Genomic DNA, 15998 nt, shown 5'->3' with positions numbered 1-15998 from the left:
GTCTATGTACATATGCATAAACAGGTAGGTACAAGGTAAACGAAAAAAATTGGGGAAAGACGTGCGCTGCGGCAATAGCGATATTCACGCCGTCGTACGAAGACATGATTTTATCGAATCGAGATATCGCCGATTATCGATTTACAACCGATCGAGAGTAGGGTTGCTTCGAGTCAAGTCGATTTAAAGCGATACGAAATGGAAGCGCTATAGAGGATGCTGACAGGGAGGTGGTGGCTAACAATAGGTAATTATATTAATAGGAAGAATAATATTATATGTAAGGGAAAACGTAAGAGAGGAGGTGAGGAGGAAGAAGGAATAGAGAAGTGTATGGTTTGAACGATACACTAAAGCAATACCATTTGAAGCGACAATGGCTGTCAAGGCGTTTGGATCTTTATTACGCTTTAATAGGTTATCGACTGGAGTATGGAACGAGAAAGGAAATATTCTTGCCAAGAGAATGGAAGCGTTGGTTAATGTTGAAAGGTAAGCTTAGCATAAATAGCTTCCACCTCTTTTACCAAAGTCGTTTATATGTTTGGTTATGTAATGATATTATAACCTATAAGAAACAGTTATGTATTCTAACGCAAAGTTATAAAGCAAGTATTGGAAATATTGCAGCCAACGACGAGGCGCGCATCAGTGGACTCCAAGCCAAACGGACCGCGAACATTTCTTAAAAGAACAAAATAGCAAAGTGTTTGTACCTGAACACAAATTGTCCGAAATAAAATCACGTTGGAATGAGATGCACAGCTCAATGGACCCGCAATCAGCGGACTATCGAAACATTATAATCAATTTTGGTCCTCAGCATCCAGCAGCACACGGAGTATTACGGTTAATCCTTGAAATGGATGCTGAGTATATAGTACGTGCAGATCCTCATATAGGTCTTTTACACCGGGGTACAGAGAAATTGATCGAATATAAAACATACATGCAAGCTTTACCTTATTTCGATCGTCTAGACTATGTCTCCATGATGTGCAACGAACAGTGTTTCTCCATGGCTATCGAGAAATTATTGAATATCGAAGTGCCCTTACGAGCAAAATATATCAGAAGTAAGTGACTGACATTTGTGAAATATAGTATTGATGAGGGGTTAGGTAAGGAGAGAGAAAGAGACATATAGAGAGGTAAATAAAAGTTGGTTTGGTTAAAGTCGTTTGTGTGTTTTAGCTCTGTTCGCAGAGATCACAAGAATCCTGAATCACATTATGAATATTGGAACACACGCCCTTGATATAGGAGCTATGACACCGTTTTTCTGGCTGTTCGAAGAACGAGAAAAACTGATGGAATTTTACGAACGCGTGAGTGGCGCTCGTATGCACGCGGCTTACATTCGTCCTGGTGGTGTTGCTTTGGATATGCCGTTGGGTTTAATGGATGACATATACGAATGGGCCTCGAAGTTCGGAGAACGATTAGACGAAGTGGAGGATATGTTGTCGGAAAACAGAGTATGGATCGGACGTACAAAGAACGTTGGAACGGTAACGATGCAGCAGGCGTTGGATTGGGGCTTCAGCGGTGTGATGCTAAGGGGTTCTGGAATAAAGTGGGATATAAGGAAAAAAGCACCATACGATGCGTACGATTTAGTCGAATTTGACGTTCCAATTGGTGTAAACGGAGATTGTCTCGATCGGTAATAAAAAGATGAAAATGGAAAAAAGATAAAGATCACCTATCGTATCTCGCGATAAATCGTTAATCGAGCCTTCCGCCGTTTTTTTTTTTTTTTCTAGATATCTGTGCCGCATGGAAGAGATGCGTCAATCATTACGAATCATTTATCAGTGCTTGAATCAAATGCCGAAAGGTGAAGTGAAAGTCGACGATGCAAAGATCGTACCTCCTAGAAGGGAAGAAATGAAAACTAGCATGGAAGCGTTGATACATCATTTCAAGTTGTTCACTCAAGGATTCCAAGTGCCTCCTGGGGCTACGTATACTGCGATCGAAGCGCCAAAGGGAGAATTTGGCGTTTACCTTGTCAGCGATGGTAGTAGCAAACCGTACAGATGCAAAATCAAAGCACCGGGATTTGCCCATTTGGCAGCTATGCGTCACATGGGTCCTGGATGCTTCCTCGCCGATATTGTGGCAATTATCGGTACCTTGGATGTAGTATTCGGTGAAATCGATAGATAAACCGTTCATCTTGTTTCTTCGTTCAATATATCTCGTACATAGAAAATTTCGTAGGTACCATTACGTTATTATTCACTCTCGTTTATGTACGCTGTAAACGTATTTACACGGATGAGAGAAAAATAAGCAAAATATAATGTATTCGTTACCGTTTAGGTCGAGATGTCTGACGATATTGTTGGCCCCTTATCCTTACCTATAATATAACTCATGTTGCAGATGTTTGATTTTAGCCGAAAAGAATCAAAGAATAAGAACGGAAAGGACGAAAGACAGGAGGGGAGGGGGAGGTGGGTTGGTCGGTTCGAAAAAGCAGGAAGGAGGAAGATCTATTCGTGATATGCGCACGTGGATGAAGCAATAATGCCGTGTTACTTGTAACGCGAACAATGTCATTCGCCATTTACGTAATATATTTGAACAAACACGATTCTACGAATAATTTAACATTATCACGATCGTTTCCGGGTTGTCCAAGATGTCCGGAAATGTCTTTCCATTTCCATGAAATTACAGGGATTAGTTCCCAACCAAAGGGTCAAGGTGTTCGTTCTCCGTGATCCCGGCATGTATCGGACAAAGGCAGAACGTTCGTTACACAATTATTCGATGGCAATTATGTACTCGTTCGCACCAACGAACGCTCCGTTTCGTCTGTTCCCTTGCTCGCGCCTTATTCATCCTTCCTCCCTGTTACCAGCTTGCAATCGCTTAGATTATAGAGCAAAACTTTACAAGTTTTTTTCCATTGAATTATACAATCAAGTATATTAATTCCGCGTATTATCGTTTTTAGCGGTATCATTTTCGCATTAAAAGCGATTAATGCGTTCATGAGCGTTTCCGCGATCTTTCCACAACATCCGTTTGTATGATTACTCTACTATGCTAAACGTTCTGACGCGCGAGTCGATGCAAACGCGACAACTTGATGGAGAAGTAAAAGGCGTAGGGAACAAAAAGTCGGGGAAGAGCGAAGTGGAGAATACAAATTGCGAGGAAACAAGGTAATGGAAGATCGTATAGAAGGGAAAGGGCCGATAAAGACGAGTGGTCGGCATTGCGTATGATGGGCTGTGACGACGGTACGTCAAAGTAGATCTAGTAGGTAGAGGTGGAAAAGTAGGTGGTATAGGTGGGTAGAAAAAGAGCGGCGAAAAGTGAACTAGCAAAATGAGAGAGAAAATGGACGACACGATGTAGGAGGTGGAACGCGAAAACGAGATGAGGCGAGACAAGAGAAGGAAGAGCGATGAACGAGAAGGAGAGGTATTAGCTGGTAAGAAATCGTAGGAGGAGTGAGGGAATGTAGGTATAATGTAAAAGTGGAAACAGCGACAGAGAGAAAGAGAGAGAGGGAGAGAGTGAGGCGGGTAGGCAAAGGTGATGGCGGCAGTGCGACGCGAGGAAGAGTACAACGGAACGAAGAAACGAAGGAAAGAGCGGATGAATGGAGACGAAACGAAGAAGGAAGAGCGGAGAAGTGGAAAAGGAGTGGGGCAATGATAAATCGTTCACCTGAACCGCATGCTCGCCGTTCAGGATCCAGTGGAACGGTAAGAGAGTAGTAACGTTCTCTGGGTTGTCCGTCGAGCAGTGTATCGGCTGACCTCGCAGCGAACGTTTCGCCCAGCGACGCAACACAGATTTCCGCTCGATTTCCCCCGAGATCCTGCGTAGTTTTAGTTTGATTCGCGATCACCGCACGAGCGTAAGTCGGTCGCGATTATTCGAAAGATCGAAGCTCAATCGGTGCCCGCGTTCGATCGTTTTGATTTCGAGCGCGCGCGCGCGCACGAACGCACGCACGCGCTCCCCCGCGTTCAACATACGTATATCAGGAGCGGATAAAAGCAGTTCCGTCGTGGTACAAAGAAGAAATCGTCGTTGTTTTACCGTTGGTCGCGCGGTGGTCGGTGTAAAAAGGCGGGTTAACTGGCTGACTAGAGAGAGAGAGGTGTGAATCGTAGTTTGGCCGCGTTATACCGCGTAATTTGGCGTAGATCGTCTACTGTACAACGGAGCGGTATCGTTGGTTCGTTGGCGACGTGACGCACCGCCAGTGGCACACTTGTCGCTTGGAAAGGAGCATAGACTTTCTCCTTCTCGTCGTTCTTCGTACCACCGCCGCCTTTCCTCTCGTTCTTGTATAGGAAGCATCGCGGTCAAAGGCTTGGACGTCGACGACGACAACCGTAACCACAACAACGACGAAGACGAAGACGACAGCGGGGGCGACAGTGACGACGACGAGGACGAGGCTGAGGACGAAGTACGAGGAGCGAAGCTAGAAGGAAGATCCGAAAACGAAGACGCGAAAAGAAAGACAGCGGCGGCGCGTCTGATGAAGAAAAGAAGAGAACTTGTATTAAAATCGAATAAAAAGGTCGTGCAGTGAGCGTTTGATCGTTAGAGATACGGTGATCGAGGGATAGCACTGAGCCGAAAGGAAGAAAGGAAAAAAGAAAGAAGAGAGTAGGAAGAACAGATTGAGAAAGAGAGAACAATCGGTCGATCAAGATGAGAGTACATCGTGGGATTTGCGCGAAACTCCAAGGAGGATTCCTTAGGCGATGGTGTAAGTAATCGTGAGGATGTAACGTTTTAAAGCAGGCTAAAGTTGAAACTAGAAGAGAAACGGTTTGTCCGTTATGATGTAGTCGGCTCGATCGCGCATCGCCGTTTCATAGGCCACAAGGGGCCAATGTTAACGAGACAGTTAAAGACGTTGTTACCGGCGCTACACAGGCATCGCGCTCGGTGCGTTTTTAATTCAATTTAGCGAACGTGTCATCTCGTACGCTTAGCTCGCGATGATTCACCGTGCGTTGCGCCGTATTCGTCGTGTCGTACCTCGAATCGGATCGGGTCGAGCTGGATCGGATTGGATCGGATCGGATCGAATCGGATCGGATTGTGTCAGGTTGCGATTTTCAATGAAATATCGAAGGAAAATCGATCGCGACGATGAAAATCCGCCGGGCGTGAGCGCGAGTCGGAGTCTCGCTTACTTTCACTCGAAGACCGGGAGTTTCGAACGCGAATGCCGTGTGCAGCGGTTCACTCTCGTTCGAATACGTATTATGCATATCGACCGAGCGACAGACAGCTAGAATTTGCTAGAAAGAGATTGAAAGTTGGCGAGAATCGGCGTAAAATATGAGAAAAGTTGAGCGACGAAGAAGAAATTGATGCAAGCCGATGGAAGAAGATACGTATAAATTGGCGCGATCGACCCGCGTTTCGTGGAGCTTACGAGTATCGTTCTCGTATCGGAAGAGAAATAATATCGAGGGAGTGGGGTTAGGGCGAATAAGTCGAGGGGAAGATGCAGAGGGAACTCGTTATGTTCGCGCGTACGATTCCGGGAACTCGTTTGGTTTGTCTCTGACGTCCATCGTCTAGTTATGCAATTTTCTGGCTCAATATCCATTTACCGTGCCTTCAACGGAGTTCTCCGACGTCTCGACGATCCGTCAACGATGACAGAAAACCGGCGCAAAGACGGAACGATAATTCAGGTTGAATCAGACCAATCGTAGTTGGTTTCGTCCGTTGAGCGTGAAACCTTCCGAGTAAGAGCAGGAAGCGTACGAGCTTATATAATCGCGAGTAATTGCCGGTTTGTACGCGTAGGTAGGTATATAGGTTCGGCATTTCAAAATCGAAGAGGGTTACGTGCGTTCCGAGGAGGATGATACTCGCACGATGCTCGACTCGACGTTTCCACGTTTTTGCCGTAACCACCAGTTTGAGCGGACTGTGAACAAATTGGCGATCAACCGGGTGCGTCGTTTCCGTAGCTTGTCACTGTCGAGCTTGTTTCGTTGATCCTCGATGGATCGATTTCCTCGCGATGGAACGTAACGCGACACTATACCTTGATACTGGAACGAGCGAGAGAGAATCGAATGGTATGAAAAGGAATGGAACGGAATGCAACGAAGGGGAAGACAGAGGAAAGGGAGAATCGTGCGTTGCACGCGGTAGCTACGAGCTCTCTCTCTCGTTCCAAGTCGTACGTGTCGCGATTACACCGACTAGTCGATTGAGCGAACGCGTTACATTCCTTTCGAGTTAATATCGTCGGCTCTGGCGGCAAGGGAGAGAGCGAGGAGTTGGACGCGAACGCGGTTAATCGATGTCGGATAACGCGGTTGGTCGTCGGTCGATGGTCGATGGTCGATGGTCGATGGTCGATGATCGACGAGAACGTTTGCTCGACGAGCGAGACCATAAGGTCGCGAAAGATGATTGGAAAATTTGGAGGTCGCGATGCCGCGGTATTCCGTGTTGACGATCGGTTGAAAAGAGAGCGGTGCAAGGAATCTACGTTCGATGGAGAAAAGAAGTTGCTCGTCGAGGACTGGTGTCGGCAACTTACTCGGTCCGTTTACTCGCGTCGAAGGTGAACCGCTCTCGCGGAACGCGACCTACGAAATTCCATTCTCGCCTCGATTTTGCCAGTTGCGTAAACGAACGGTCGAGCGTGCGCGTGCACCGCGGTGCACGCACACCCGTTGACCGGCGCTTCGCGTGATCGCGCTTTCACCTAGGTGCAATTTCTTTGGTGCTACGCGCAATTCGCGCGCGACCTCCACCTCCTCCTTCTTCCATGAAAGAGTAATCGAACAGAAATAAAAGCGACACCTATGATCGTAACTCGTACGATTAGACTTAGCGCGAAAGAATCGTGCATCGTTTCGCGTTTCTACGATCGCGAGACGGTACGTTTTACGAGATTTTGCCAGGCTTTACGAGGCTGCACGACGGGACGGGCAAACGTGGCTTTCTCTCTTTTGTAGTCCATTCGATCGGAACGTAATTTTTCCTCGTCGGTGGTGCCTGTCCACTAGCGAATCGGTAGTTGCGCAAGAAGATTCGTGACACGCGAACCTGGAACGCGGGCTCGTTTTTTTCCGTCGACTCGATGGTCCCGTCCATGTCATCGATGATATTTGCCAATTTGTTATTTCGGCTGATCGGGCGGTTCTGCGTTGCATCGTACGATCGAGCAAACAACAAAACGCGACGTGTACGTGTACCACGAAGGCGATCGAACGTTGCGCGCGCTTAGACGGACGGATGTTGGTGGCCGCGACCTTCGTCGCTGGGTCGCTACGAGCGATGTTTAACAGACGAGACGATGCGCATCACGTATGTATAAGCGAGCGATTCTGCTTCAGACCGATCTCACGGCCTATCGATCTCGATCGTCGTTACACGCGATATCGATCGCGAGTTATCCTGGATAAAACCGGTGGCTCGATGATTCCGTCCGTCACGATCGTAGCTGAATTCGAAGGCCGAGCAGCGCAAGGTCGTCGATGTGGAAAACGCGCACGAGCCACGATCGGCCGTGTTCGAGAGAAGCGTTTGCCGTACGAGACGGTGCGAACTTGGTCGACGATTCGCTGCGACCTCCGAGCGCGCGTCGGCTTTTGAAATCGCTGGAGCTTCGCGTCGAAAAGTAGAACACGGTAAGCAAAGTCGTTACGCCGAGCGTCGTAACGTGTCGTGGCGATCTTTCGAAAGTTCGATCGCGAGGTCACGATGTTACACGCGACGACTCCAAGGATTTTGTAAGGTCGGACGCGTGACGTCCGCGACTCGGTAAGCCGTGCCTTGCATGTCCGATGCGTGTTTCTTCTCGGCAGTGCGTTTCTTTTCGTTCCGTTTTACAAGTCGGGCTCACCGTTTATTTGCTCGCAGATGGAACGCCGACCGATCGATCGAGTTCTAATCGGTCGGTTGAGTTGGTTGCCACGCGATCCAAACTTTGTGCTCCGTATGGAAATTGAAAAAGTAGAACCGTTCGCTTCGAAGGTCACCGCTCGTACCACTTGTGTCTTTCGCGTTACGTGATTAGAAAATTAATCGGCACGACGTTAGCTCGGTGCGTTAACGCGCACCATCGACCGATCGATCGATTGAAACGTTACGCTATCGATTCGTTTCGTAATCGTTTCGAAAATCGTTTCGAATTGCCGAGCGAAACGAACGAACCCGACTAGTTTCAGCGCGATGAAAAATTTGCCGTGGAATCTACGGTGATACTCGTTTCTCGATTCCTGTTTAGATCCGTGCGAATAAATTATCGTCCGAATCGAGGATATCGCGGAATGGCGAGCGGTAAGTTGTCGCGACATCGTGCCGCTGCAGGCGTCGGTATCGGTACCGTTGGCCTTTCGATTTTTGGTCCTAAGTCCGATTCCGAATTGTTTACGTTTGATGAACGTGAACGCGAGTGCGGAAATTGGCCGAGAAACGGTAAAATAGCGGTGTAGCGAGATGGAAACGCGACGATTCCTACGAGAAGCGGGGCACAGTGGGAGGGGGAGGGGAGACAGGGGACGACCGAGATTGCGAGGCGACGCGACCCGACCAACTTTCTTTCCTTTTCCTCGAGCATACGCAACGCGCGACTAACGCGTCTACTTTGATCGTAGGGGCAGCGGTGGCTGTCGGGGCATTGATGATCATCGTTGCCGCGATTCTGGCTGCGGTCTTTCCAAAATTGGTCGACGCTTTGCTGAACAGAGAGATCGCCCTTCGAGATGGTAGCCGCACGTTCAACTGGTGGAGGGAACCTCCGGTGTCACCTCGATTGAGCGTCTACATTTACAATGTGACGAACGCCGATGAATTTTTAAACGATGGCGAGAAACCAGCATTGGTGGAACTCGGCCCGTACGTGTACACGCAACACTGGGAGAAGGTCGACGTAAAATTCAACGATAACGATACGTTGTCGTACAAAATGAAGAAGGAGTTTGTTTTCGTACCGGTGAGCCTGCCGATCTTTATCCATACCTAATCGCGTTTCTTCTCGCGACGATAAAAGTAAGAGAAAAAAGATTTCAGCAGTCTGAGATTGAGAAGGAGAGAGAGAGAGAGAGAGAGAGAGATAGCGATAGAAGATACATTAGGTTTGAGTTATGGCTGGGGTGTAAGGGGAGAGCATAGCAGAGAGCGGGCAAGGTAGTTTCTCGTTTCGTAGGAGACTGCCACGGAGAGTAAGTTTGTTCGCGCGGTGTGACGTAACGCTCTATGTGTTGGTAACGATCAACGCGAATTGAGTAAGATCGTAATAGCGGAGCAACGCGCTTCCGCGAATTAAAAGCAAAGGTGTACGGCAACGACGAGGTGCGTTCGGTCGACGTGGCACGATTCTCTCCGAGAGGTGTGCGTCGCACGCGTTACACCTTCTTTCCCAGGATTGTTACTTTTGCGGGCAACGATAACAATATGGGTCGCTAGCGAGTGCGAACGATCGAACGCAATATGTTTGTCGGCGGCGTACACACGGTGGCCTACACGCGGTAGCGTTCGCGTAGGAAAGGGGAATCGTAGCGTTATCGCAGGAGAACCGCGAAAACGTGGTTTCGTTCGTTTTCGATGGAAGAGAGAAGCCGGTATTGGCGATCGACCACGTCGACGAATAACGACCGCGTGGAGAACGAATCTTATCGGAGGGAAATTTGCAGGAACTGTCGGTCGGCTCGGAAGAGGATTTGGTCGTGGTGCCGAACATACCGATGCTTTCGGCCACCACCCAGTCCAAGAATGCAGCGCGTTTCTTGAGGCTGGCGATAGCCTCGATCATGGACATACTGAACATAAAGCCGTTCGTCGAGGTTTCGATCGGTCAACTGCTCTGGGGCTATGAGGACCCGTTGCTCAGGTTGGCCAAGGACGTGGTTTCGAAGGATCAAAAGTTGCCGTACGATCAATTCGGTTTGTTGTACGGGAAAAACGGGACAACGCCCGACTGGTATACCATCTACACCGGCCAAGAAGACATCGGTAAATACGGAATTCTGGACAAGTGGAACGGAAAGAGCAGCCTGGGCCACTGGACCACGGCGGAGTGCGACAGCGTCGCTGGCAGCGACGGAAGCATCTTTCCGCCACGCATCACCAAACAGACGGTGCTGAAAGTGTTCGACAAGGATCTTTGCAGGGCATTGCCCCTGGTGTTTAAGGTAACGCGTGGTCGCAGCAGTAAAAGTAGGGGCATCCCCTCTTCCAGCATCGAATAGCTCGTTCGCACGTGGTCGTTTGCCTGATTCGTTTCAGGAGGAGGTGACCATCGCTGGTGGAGTACCCGGGTATAGGTTCGTGCCCGCGAACGGCGCGTTCGCTTCTCCGAACAGATTGGGATCACAGCGATGTTTCTGCCCAGCGGGTCCACCTTGCGCTCCCGAGGGAACCTTCAACGTCTCGCTCTGCCAGTACGATTCGCCGGTGTTGCTCAGTTTTCCGCATTTTTACCTTGGTAAGATGGCCGATCCGCGATACTCGCGTTAACGTACGTGTATCCGTGCTCGTTACGTCCGCATCTGTTATCTCGTTGTATCTATTGCCTCCACTCCGGCTCGTCGTAACCCTCTCGCTCTGGCGAACACGAATTCACAGACGAATTCGGTCGACGCGGGGCCGGTGGAGCGCGCGTGAGAACTTTTCTCGCTTGGGGAAATCGTCGGCGGTACATACGTTGAATACGGTTTTGAATACGGTTGACGAAATCGAGCAGGTTTCGCGAGCCGCGGCCCAAGAACCGCGGCTGAGAACTCGCGGTCCGTACACGATCGGCCTTTTTTTCCCGAAACTAACTTTCACGAATGTCGTTCGAACGACGATTTTCAGGGGATCCGTCGCTCCGAGAGTCGGTAAGCGGAATATCGCCGCCGGTCGAGGAGAAGCATCAATTCTACATCGACGTTCAACCGATGATGGGCACATCCTTGAGAGCGAAAGCAAGAATTCAGATAAATCTGGCGGTCAAGCAAGTGCGGGACATTAAGCACGTCGCCTCGTTCCCGGATATTGTTTTCCCGATCATGTGGTTCGAAGACGTGAGTATATCGTTCGCGTACCGCGTTCGTTCGATCGTTTCACCGCGGACATGATGATTCGAATCGTTGTTTCTATCGGTCGGGACGGATCGATCGCGTGAAAAGGAGCTACGATGGGGGAGCGATTAGCCACGACGACGGTGACGCTGACAATGGCTGCAGCGATGATGCCGATACTCATTGCGCGGCTAAATATTCGTGACGGTAATATGGAAAGAGTACGCGCGGTCGCGTCGTTCGACGCCTCTACGCGTGATTCATTTCGATGGAACGACCGTTCGTGTCGATAATTCAGTATGTACGCACGGTTGCGGTTGTCGCCTCCCCCCATGCTCATCGTCGTTGCTTTGTCATAGCTATAGCGTCCTTTTATCGACGGCTTATTGCCGCTACATTATCACGCTTTCGGTCGAATGACACGACGGCCACCCGGCCAGAATCGATCGCGCCGCGCTAACGATGTTATTCCGCATTTTTCCGTTACGCAGGGTATCGACGAACTTCCGGCAGAGATGCGAAGCCTGATGAAGATGGCCGTGGACGTGCCGCCGATAGCTCGAGCAGCGGTATCCGGAGCTCTGGCAGCGATAGGAGCGATCGTTTTGATAGGAGCGCTCCTGTGTCTGGCGCGCGCCGCCAAACGACAAGAGAAGCTGCACCTCACCAATCCATTGCCGTCGAACGCGACCGCGGGCAAAACCGGTCAGCTGAACCCGGCTTTCCAGAATTCATCGAGTTCCAAGTAGATCGTCCGGTTGCTCGGTCGGCCGTTTCTACGTCCTGCGATCTCGAGCGCGTTATGTTTTCACCCTGGCAATTTTTCAAGGGATACAACGATCGAGAGAGCAAGAGACGTATAGAGAGAGATATATATAGCGAGAGAAAGAGAGAGAGAGAGAGAGAGAGAGAGAAACAATTAGGATCGCTGCGTAAGAATCGTTTCGGTCTTGAATCGATGTCGTTGTCGTCGTCGTTGCCGTTGCCGTTGCCGTTGCCGTTGCCGTTGTCGTTATCGTTATCGTTGTCGTTGTCGTTGTCGTTGTCGTTGTCCTTGTCGTCGTTCTTATTCCCTCTTAGAGAAAAGGGGAGAGGGCAATCACGTTGTTTCGCGTAACGATAACGTTTACCTTTTTACGAGGACTTTCGCCGGGTAGTATAACGACAGCCGGCCGTTCCACGCCTTGTTCACGCGTATATTCCACTCGAGCAATACCTCGGTTTCCACCGAATCGTTCGCGCCTTTGTAGATTCGTGCGAATTAAAGCGAACGAGGTAGGAAAGCGAAGCGGAAGAGACAGAAGTACGCATTGAAGTTTCAACGTGTTGCGTGTCGCGTGCATGTGCGCGCATGCATACGCGCTTACAAAAAGAGGAGTGCAATTACGAGAGAGTACGAAGAGGAGAAGGGAATTAGGAATAGAGGTGGGGTGGAAAAGTAGTAGGAAGGAAGTGCGGACTTCTATCGTGAAACGAGCTCCATCGTCCGGACGAATCATCGTCATCGACGGTCGATTTATCGAAGACCGCGTGCGTCAGCGATCGATAAAGATTCTCGTCTCTCGGTTACCGTACAAGAGAAAATCCTTCCGTCCAAGGTACACTCGATCGAGTGTACGAGATCAGACACGAGCCAAGTCGTCGTCCTCGGACTTTGACGTACCTGGTGGCCGTCGAGATCTAATTGTTATTCATTTACCTTCGTTTATTTGTATTTCGTTGTAAACACGTTATTCGAGATAGACTACGGTTAGATTTCTAGATGAATTTAGTTTTTTACGATGCAGCAAAAGGGGGTGGAGAGGAGGTGCGGGAGAGTTAGAGAAAGAGAGAGGGAAAGCAGAAGAAGGGGAAGAAATTGGAGAAGGAGGAGGAGGAGGAGGAGGTGGAGGAAGACAAAAAAAATAAAGTAGCCAAATAGTTTTGAAATCGGATCGATTGGAGACGATTTCGAACGACGTCGTGGAAATTTACAATAAAACCGTGTGCGACAAGCATTTGTTTAACGGTTGATTTCACGGATAAAAGTCGGTGGATACGGTCGCGAAAGCTGTCGCAGATGTTGCGATAGATGGTTAAACGTTCGCACGAACGTTCGCGATTGAAGGAGGCGGGAAAGACGACGAGAACGTTTATCTGGTTTCTTCGAAGTTGTCGTTGGATGCGACCTAGGTTATCGGTAGGCCGAAACGCGGAGAGGCATCGAAGCGAAACTCGCGTGGTGCTCGCGGTTGCAACGGGCCTTCGTTTGCCTTTTCGAAGCGATTTTCCTTGGGTAATCGAAGAACGCGCGAGGACAAACGCCTATAGTTGTTACGATACGATCGCGGGGGGAGTATGGGAGTAGACCGGGGATAATGATTGGACTGTGGCGATGATCGCGCGATCCGAGCGCGTAAGAGCGACCTCTTTGCACGATCGCGCGATCGATCTTTATTTGAACCGACGCGAATTAGTCGGGGCCCGAGGTTGGCGCCAGGACAAGGGATCGGTGGTATATATTAGCCGAACACGGACAAGGTAGGTAGCTAAACTGTCAAAGCCGATCGAGTTCGGTTCGGTCGACGACCGGTTTCGCGTCGTTCGATTCGTCTTCTCTCTTCAAAGCGGCGAGAAAAGCACCGAACGAGATGACGACACCGACCAGGCTGCACCATTGAAATCCGGCCTCGATGGCGTTCACCAGGTAGTGACCGCGATAAAAAATCTGGCGAATCGATTCCGGCAGATCGTCCATTCTGGTGTCGATCCAGATCAAGGGCAGGATCGAGCCGTCTTCGAGATTTCCCGAGAACGGCATGCCAACCGCTTTTCGTACTTCTAGATTCAGCTGAAATCTCATTCTGGTAGCCACTGTAACGCCCAAACGCTGAAACAAATACGCTCGCGTAAGCCGGGAAACGAGTTTCCACGTAGAAACGTTCGGTAAGGACGCGCGTGGCGTCGCAGATGGAAATACCTACCGAATGCAGATCCACGTAGCTACCGTGATGTTCCTCTCGGGGTGTCAGTCCTTCGATCTTCTGGAACAAGGACTCGTCGCCCGAGTAAAAATGGGGAAAGGAGACGATCAACGGTGATCCGGAGTTGCAAGCGGAAACGTTCAACGTTCCAGCTGGAGGGCATACTCTGGTGATCGAATCGTACGATTCCTTCGGGCAAAAACACGAGTTTTCGCTGCGGCTCGACGTGAAAACGTTGCTCGGTAATTTGTACCTATGACGATTCGAACGATGTAGCGTTTAGAGCGACGAAACTTTTGCTTTCGGATCGGTAAGTTAGGGGTTTTTTATTCGAGTAGGAAGGAAGCGGAGGATGGAACAGCGGGGCGCGTGCAAACACGGAGACGAGGGCTAAGAACTCACCTTAAAGTGGGAATACCGTTGGAGAAGCTGCGACGCTCGTAACGAAACGGCAATGGCCTGCAAAACTCTTTCGCGTAGACGTAAAGCGTGGCGTTTGGCTGTTCGATCCAGTCCGGTGGGAACATGCTGCCGTCGGTACCGTAGATTCGGTCGCATCTCTCGTCTTCCCACACTCGATGACTTTCGCGTCCATTGATTCGCTGGATCAGCCCGAGATTCCGAAGATCGTCGATTCCCGTGTGCATCGTGATGCGATCCGCGTTCAAGCCGTTTCTCTGCAACACGCCGCGGATACACACAAGCATAGACATCGAACAGCGTATCGAACAGCGGTTGTGCCGCATAAACGCAAATATATACGTACGAATGCCAGAATTCCAAATTTATCGTGAGGTAGGAACTTTCGCGACGGTAGAAACCGTTTGCCCATTTCGAACAGTTCGTCTTCGTAGCCCCAAAAGAATTCGCCGACCGGCAATTCGAGAAACGGTTTCGCGCGTAACTTCAAGCCAGCCAGAAGCATCGTGAAGCCGATTTGCAGCAGGTAGTTGAGATCTCGGGAGTAGGCGAGCGTCGACATGAGCAACACGTTCGGTACGATCACCTTCTGACTCTCCGATTTCCCGGCGATCCATTGGAAGCTCCTCTCCTCCTGATACGTGACCGTTCGATTCTCGTCGAGGCGGACGTTCGCTCGGCTGAAATTCTCTCGATAGACGAACGGGCCAACCTCTTGCACCTTCAGCTTGCTCGCGTTTCCGCTCTCGAACTCGTGCACGTTCGTGTAATTGAAAACGTAAACGTTGACCCGTAGGCCGACCGGCGGCCGTTGCCACATCAGAAACGTCGGCGTACCGTTTCGTAGCTCGAGATTCGAGAGAATCGCGTCGCGAAACACGTTCGTGCACCAAAACAGAACGAACGTGGCCAGGCTGATCAACGCGGCGAATCCGTATACCAATCTAGATCGCCGTCTTCGCGATCCTCCGTTCAAGCTTCTTCGAACCGCCCACGCTATACTCTTCTCTCCCATGGTGCCACCTTCGCCGCGTTCTTTCGATCGTTTCTCCTCGATTCGAAGTTGGCGCGCTCGCGCTTTCAAGCCAACCCAGCGTCCCGCTCTCGATTCCGTCTAGCCTTTTCTACACTCCAATTTCAAAGTCGCGCACCCTTCCTCTCGTTGAACGACGAACGCCAGCAACCAGCACCGCCGACCTTTCTTTCCGATGCGAGACGCCGCGTTCCGTTGATTTTCGACGCGTTTTCCACGCTTTACTGAGCTTTACTTCCACGTTTCCGCGAGACGACCACGACGACGTACAAAAATCTCCCCACCTTTCTACGATTCATCGATAACCTCCTCGTAGCGGCGATGACCCTCGTTCGCCGCCAAACTTGGGATATTCTTTCAATCCGTGCACAGACCATCGAAAAACATTCTCTATCTCGCCCCGCGTTTTACATACCCAAACCTATCACGCCTATCGCGCGTTTCCTTCTTTCCCTTCTTTCCCTTCTTTCCCTTCTTTCGATTCTATTATTTTCTTTCTTTTATCTCTCCCTCTCTCCCTCATAGTGTTCGTATGTTCGCGCGCGCTTATTCTTC

General features: G+C 49.9%; 3 protein-coding genes across 4 annotated transcripts; 2 read left to right on the top strand and 1 right to left on the bottom strand.

Moving 5' to 3' along the window:
- The first annotated feature begins 154 nt into the window (after positions 1-154).
- On the top strand, positions 155-2327 carry LOC122573931 (NADH-ubiquinone oxidoreductase 49 kDa subunit). Its single transcript, XM_043740944.1, has 4 exons — positions 155-492; positions 631-1076; positions 1195-1666; positions 1767-2327. Exons 1-4 carry the CDS (start codon positions 377-379, stop codon positions 2170-2172), a joined length of 1440 nt encoding a protein of 479 aa, XP_043596879.1. The 5' UTR covers positions 155-376; the 3' UTR covers positions 2173-2327.
- A 273-nt stretch (positions 2328-2600) lies between these two features.
- Positions 2601-13024, top strand: LOC122573929 (scavenger receptor class B member 1). Of its 2 annotated transcripts, XM_043740941.1 has the most exons (7): positions 2601-3728; positions 4326-4750; positions 8622-8959; positions 9660-10157; positions 10252-10450; positions 10822-11030; positions 11519-13024. In XM_043740941.1, exons 2-7 carry the CDS (start codon positions 4693-4695, stop codon positions 11774-11776), a joined length of 1560 nt encoding a protein of 519 aa, XP_043596876.1. In that variant the 5' UTR covers positions 2601-3728; positions 4326-4692; the 3' UTR covers positions 11777-13024. The 2 variants fall into 2 exon arrangements, with proteins under 2 accessions (XP_043596876.1, XP_043596877.1); XM_043740942.1 differs by lacking the exons at positions 2601-3728; positions 4326-4750 and adding an exon at positions 7479-7652.
- On the bottom strand, positions 12946-15879 carry LOC122573930 (scavenger receptor class B member 1-like). Its single transcript, XM_043740943.1, has 4 exons — positions 14757-15879; positions 14393-14667; positions 13991-14243; positions 12946-13896 (listed from the first exon to the last, which is right to left on the bottom strand). The coding sequence occupies exons 1-4, from the start codon at positions 15423-15425 to the stop codon at positions 13564-13566; spliced, it is 1530 nt and encodes a 509-aa protein (XP_043596878.1). The 5' UTR covers positions 15426-15879; the 3' UTR covers positions 12946-13563.
- Positions 15880-15998: the final 119 nt, after the last annotated feature.

This window comes from Bombus pyrosoma, linkage group LG12 (genome assembly GCF_014825855.1).
Source record: "Bombus pyrosoma isolate SC7728 linkage group LG12, ASM1482585v1, whole genome shotgun sequence".
NCBI lineage: Eukaryota > Metazoa > Arthropoda > Insecta > Hymenoptera > Apidae > Bombus > Bombus pyrosoma.
This window is presented reverse-complemented; position numbering and strand designations above follow the sequence as displayed.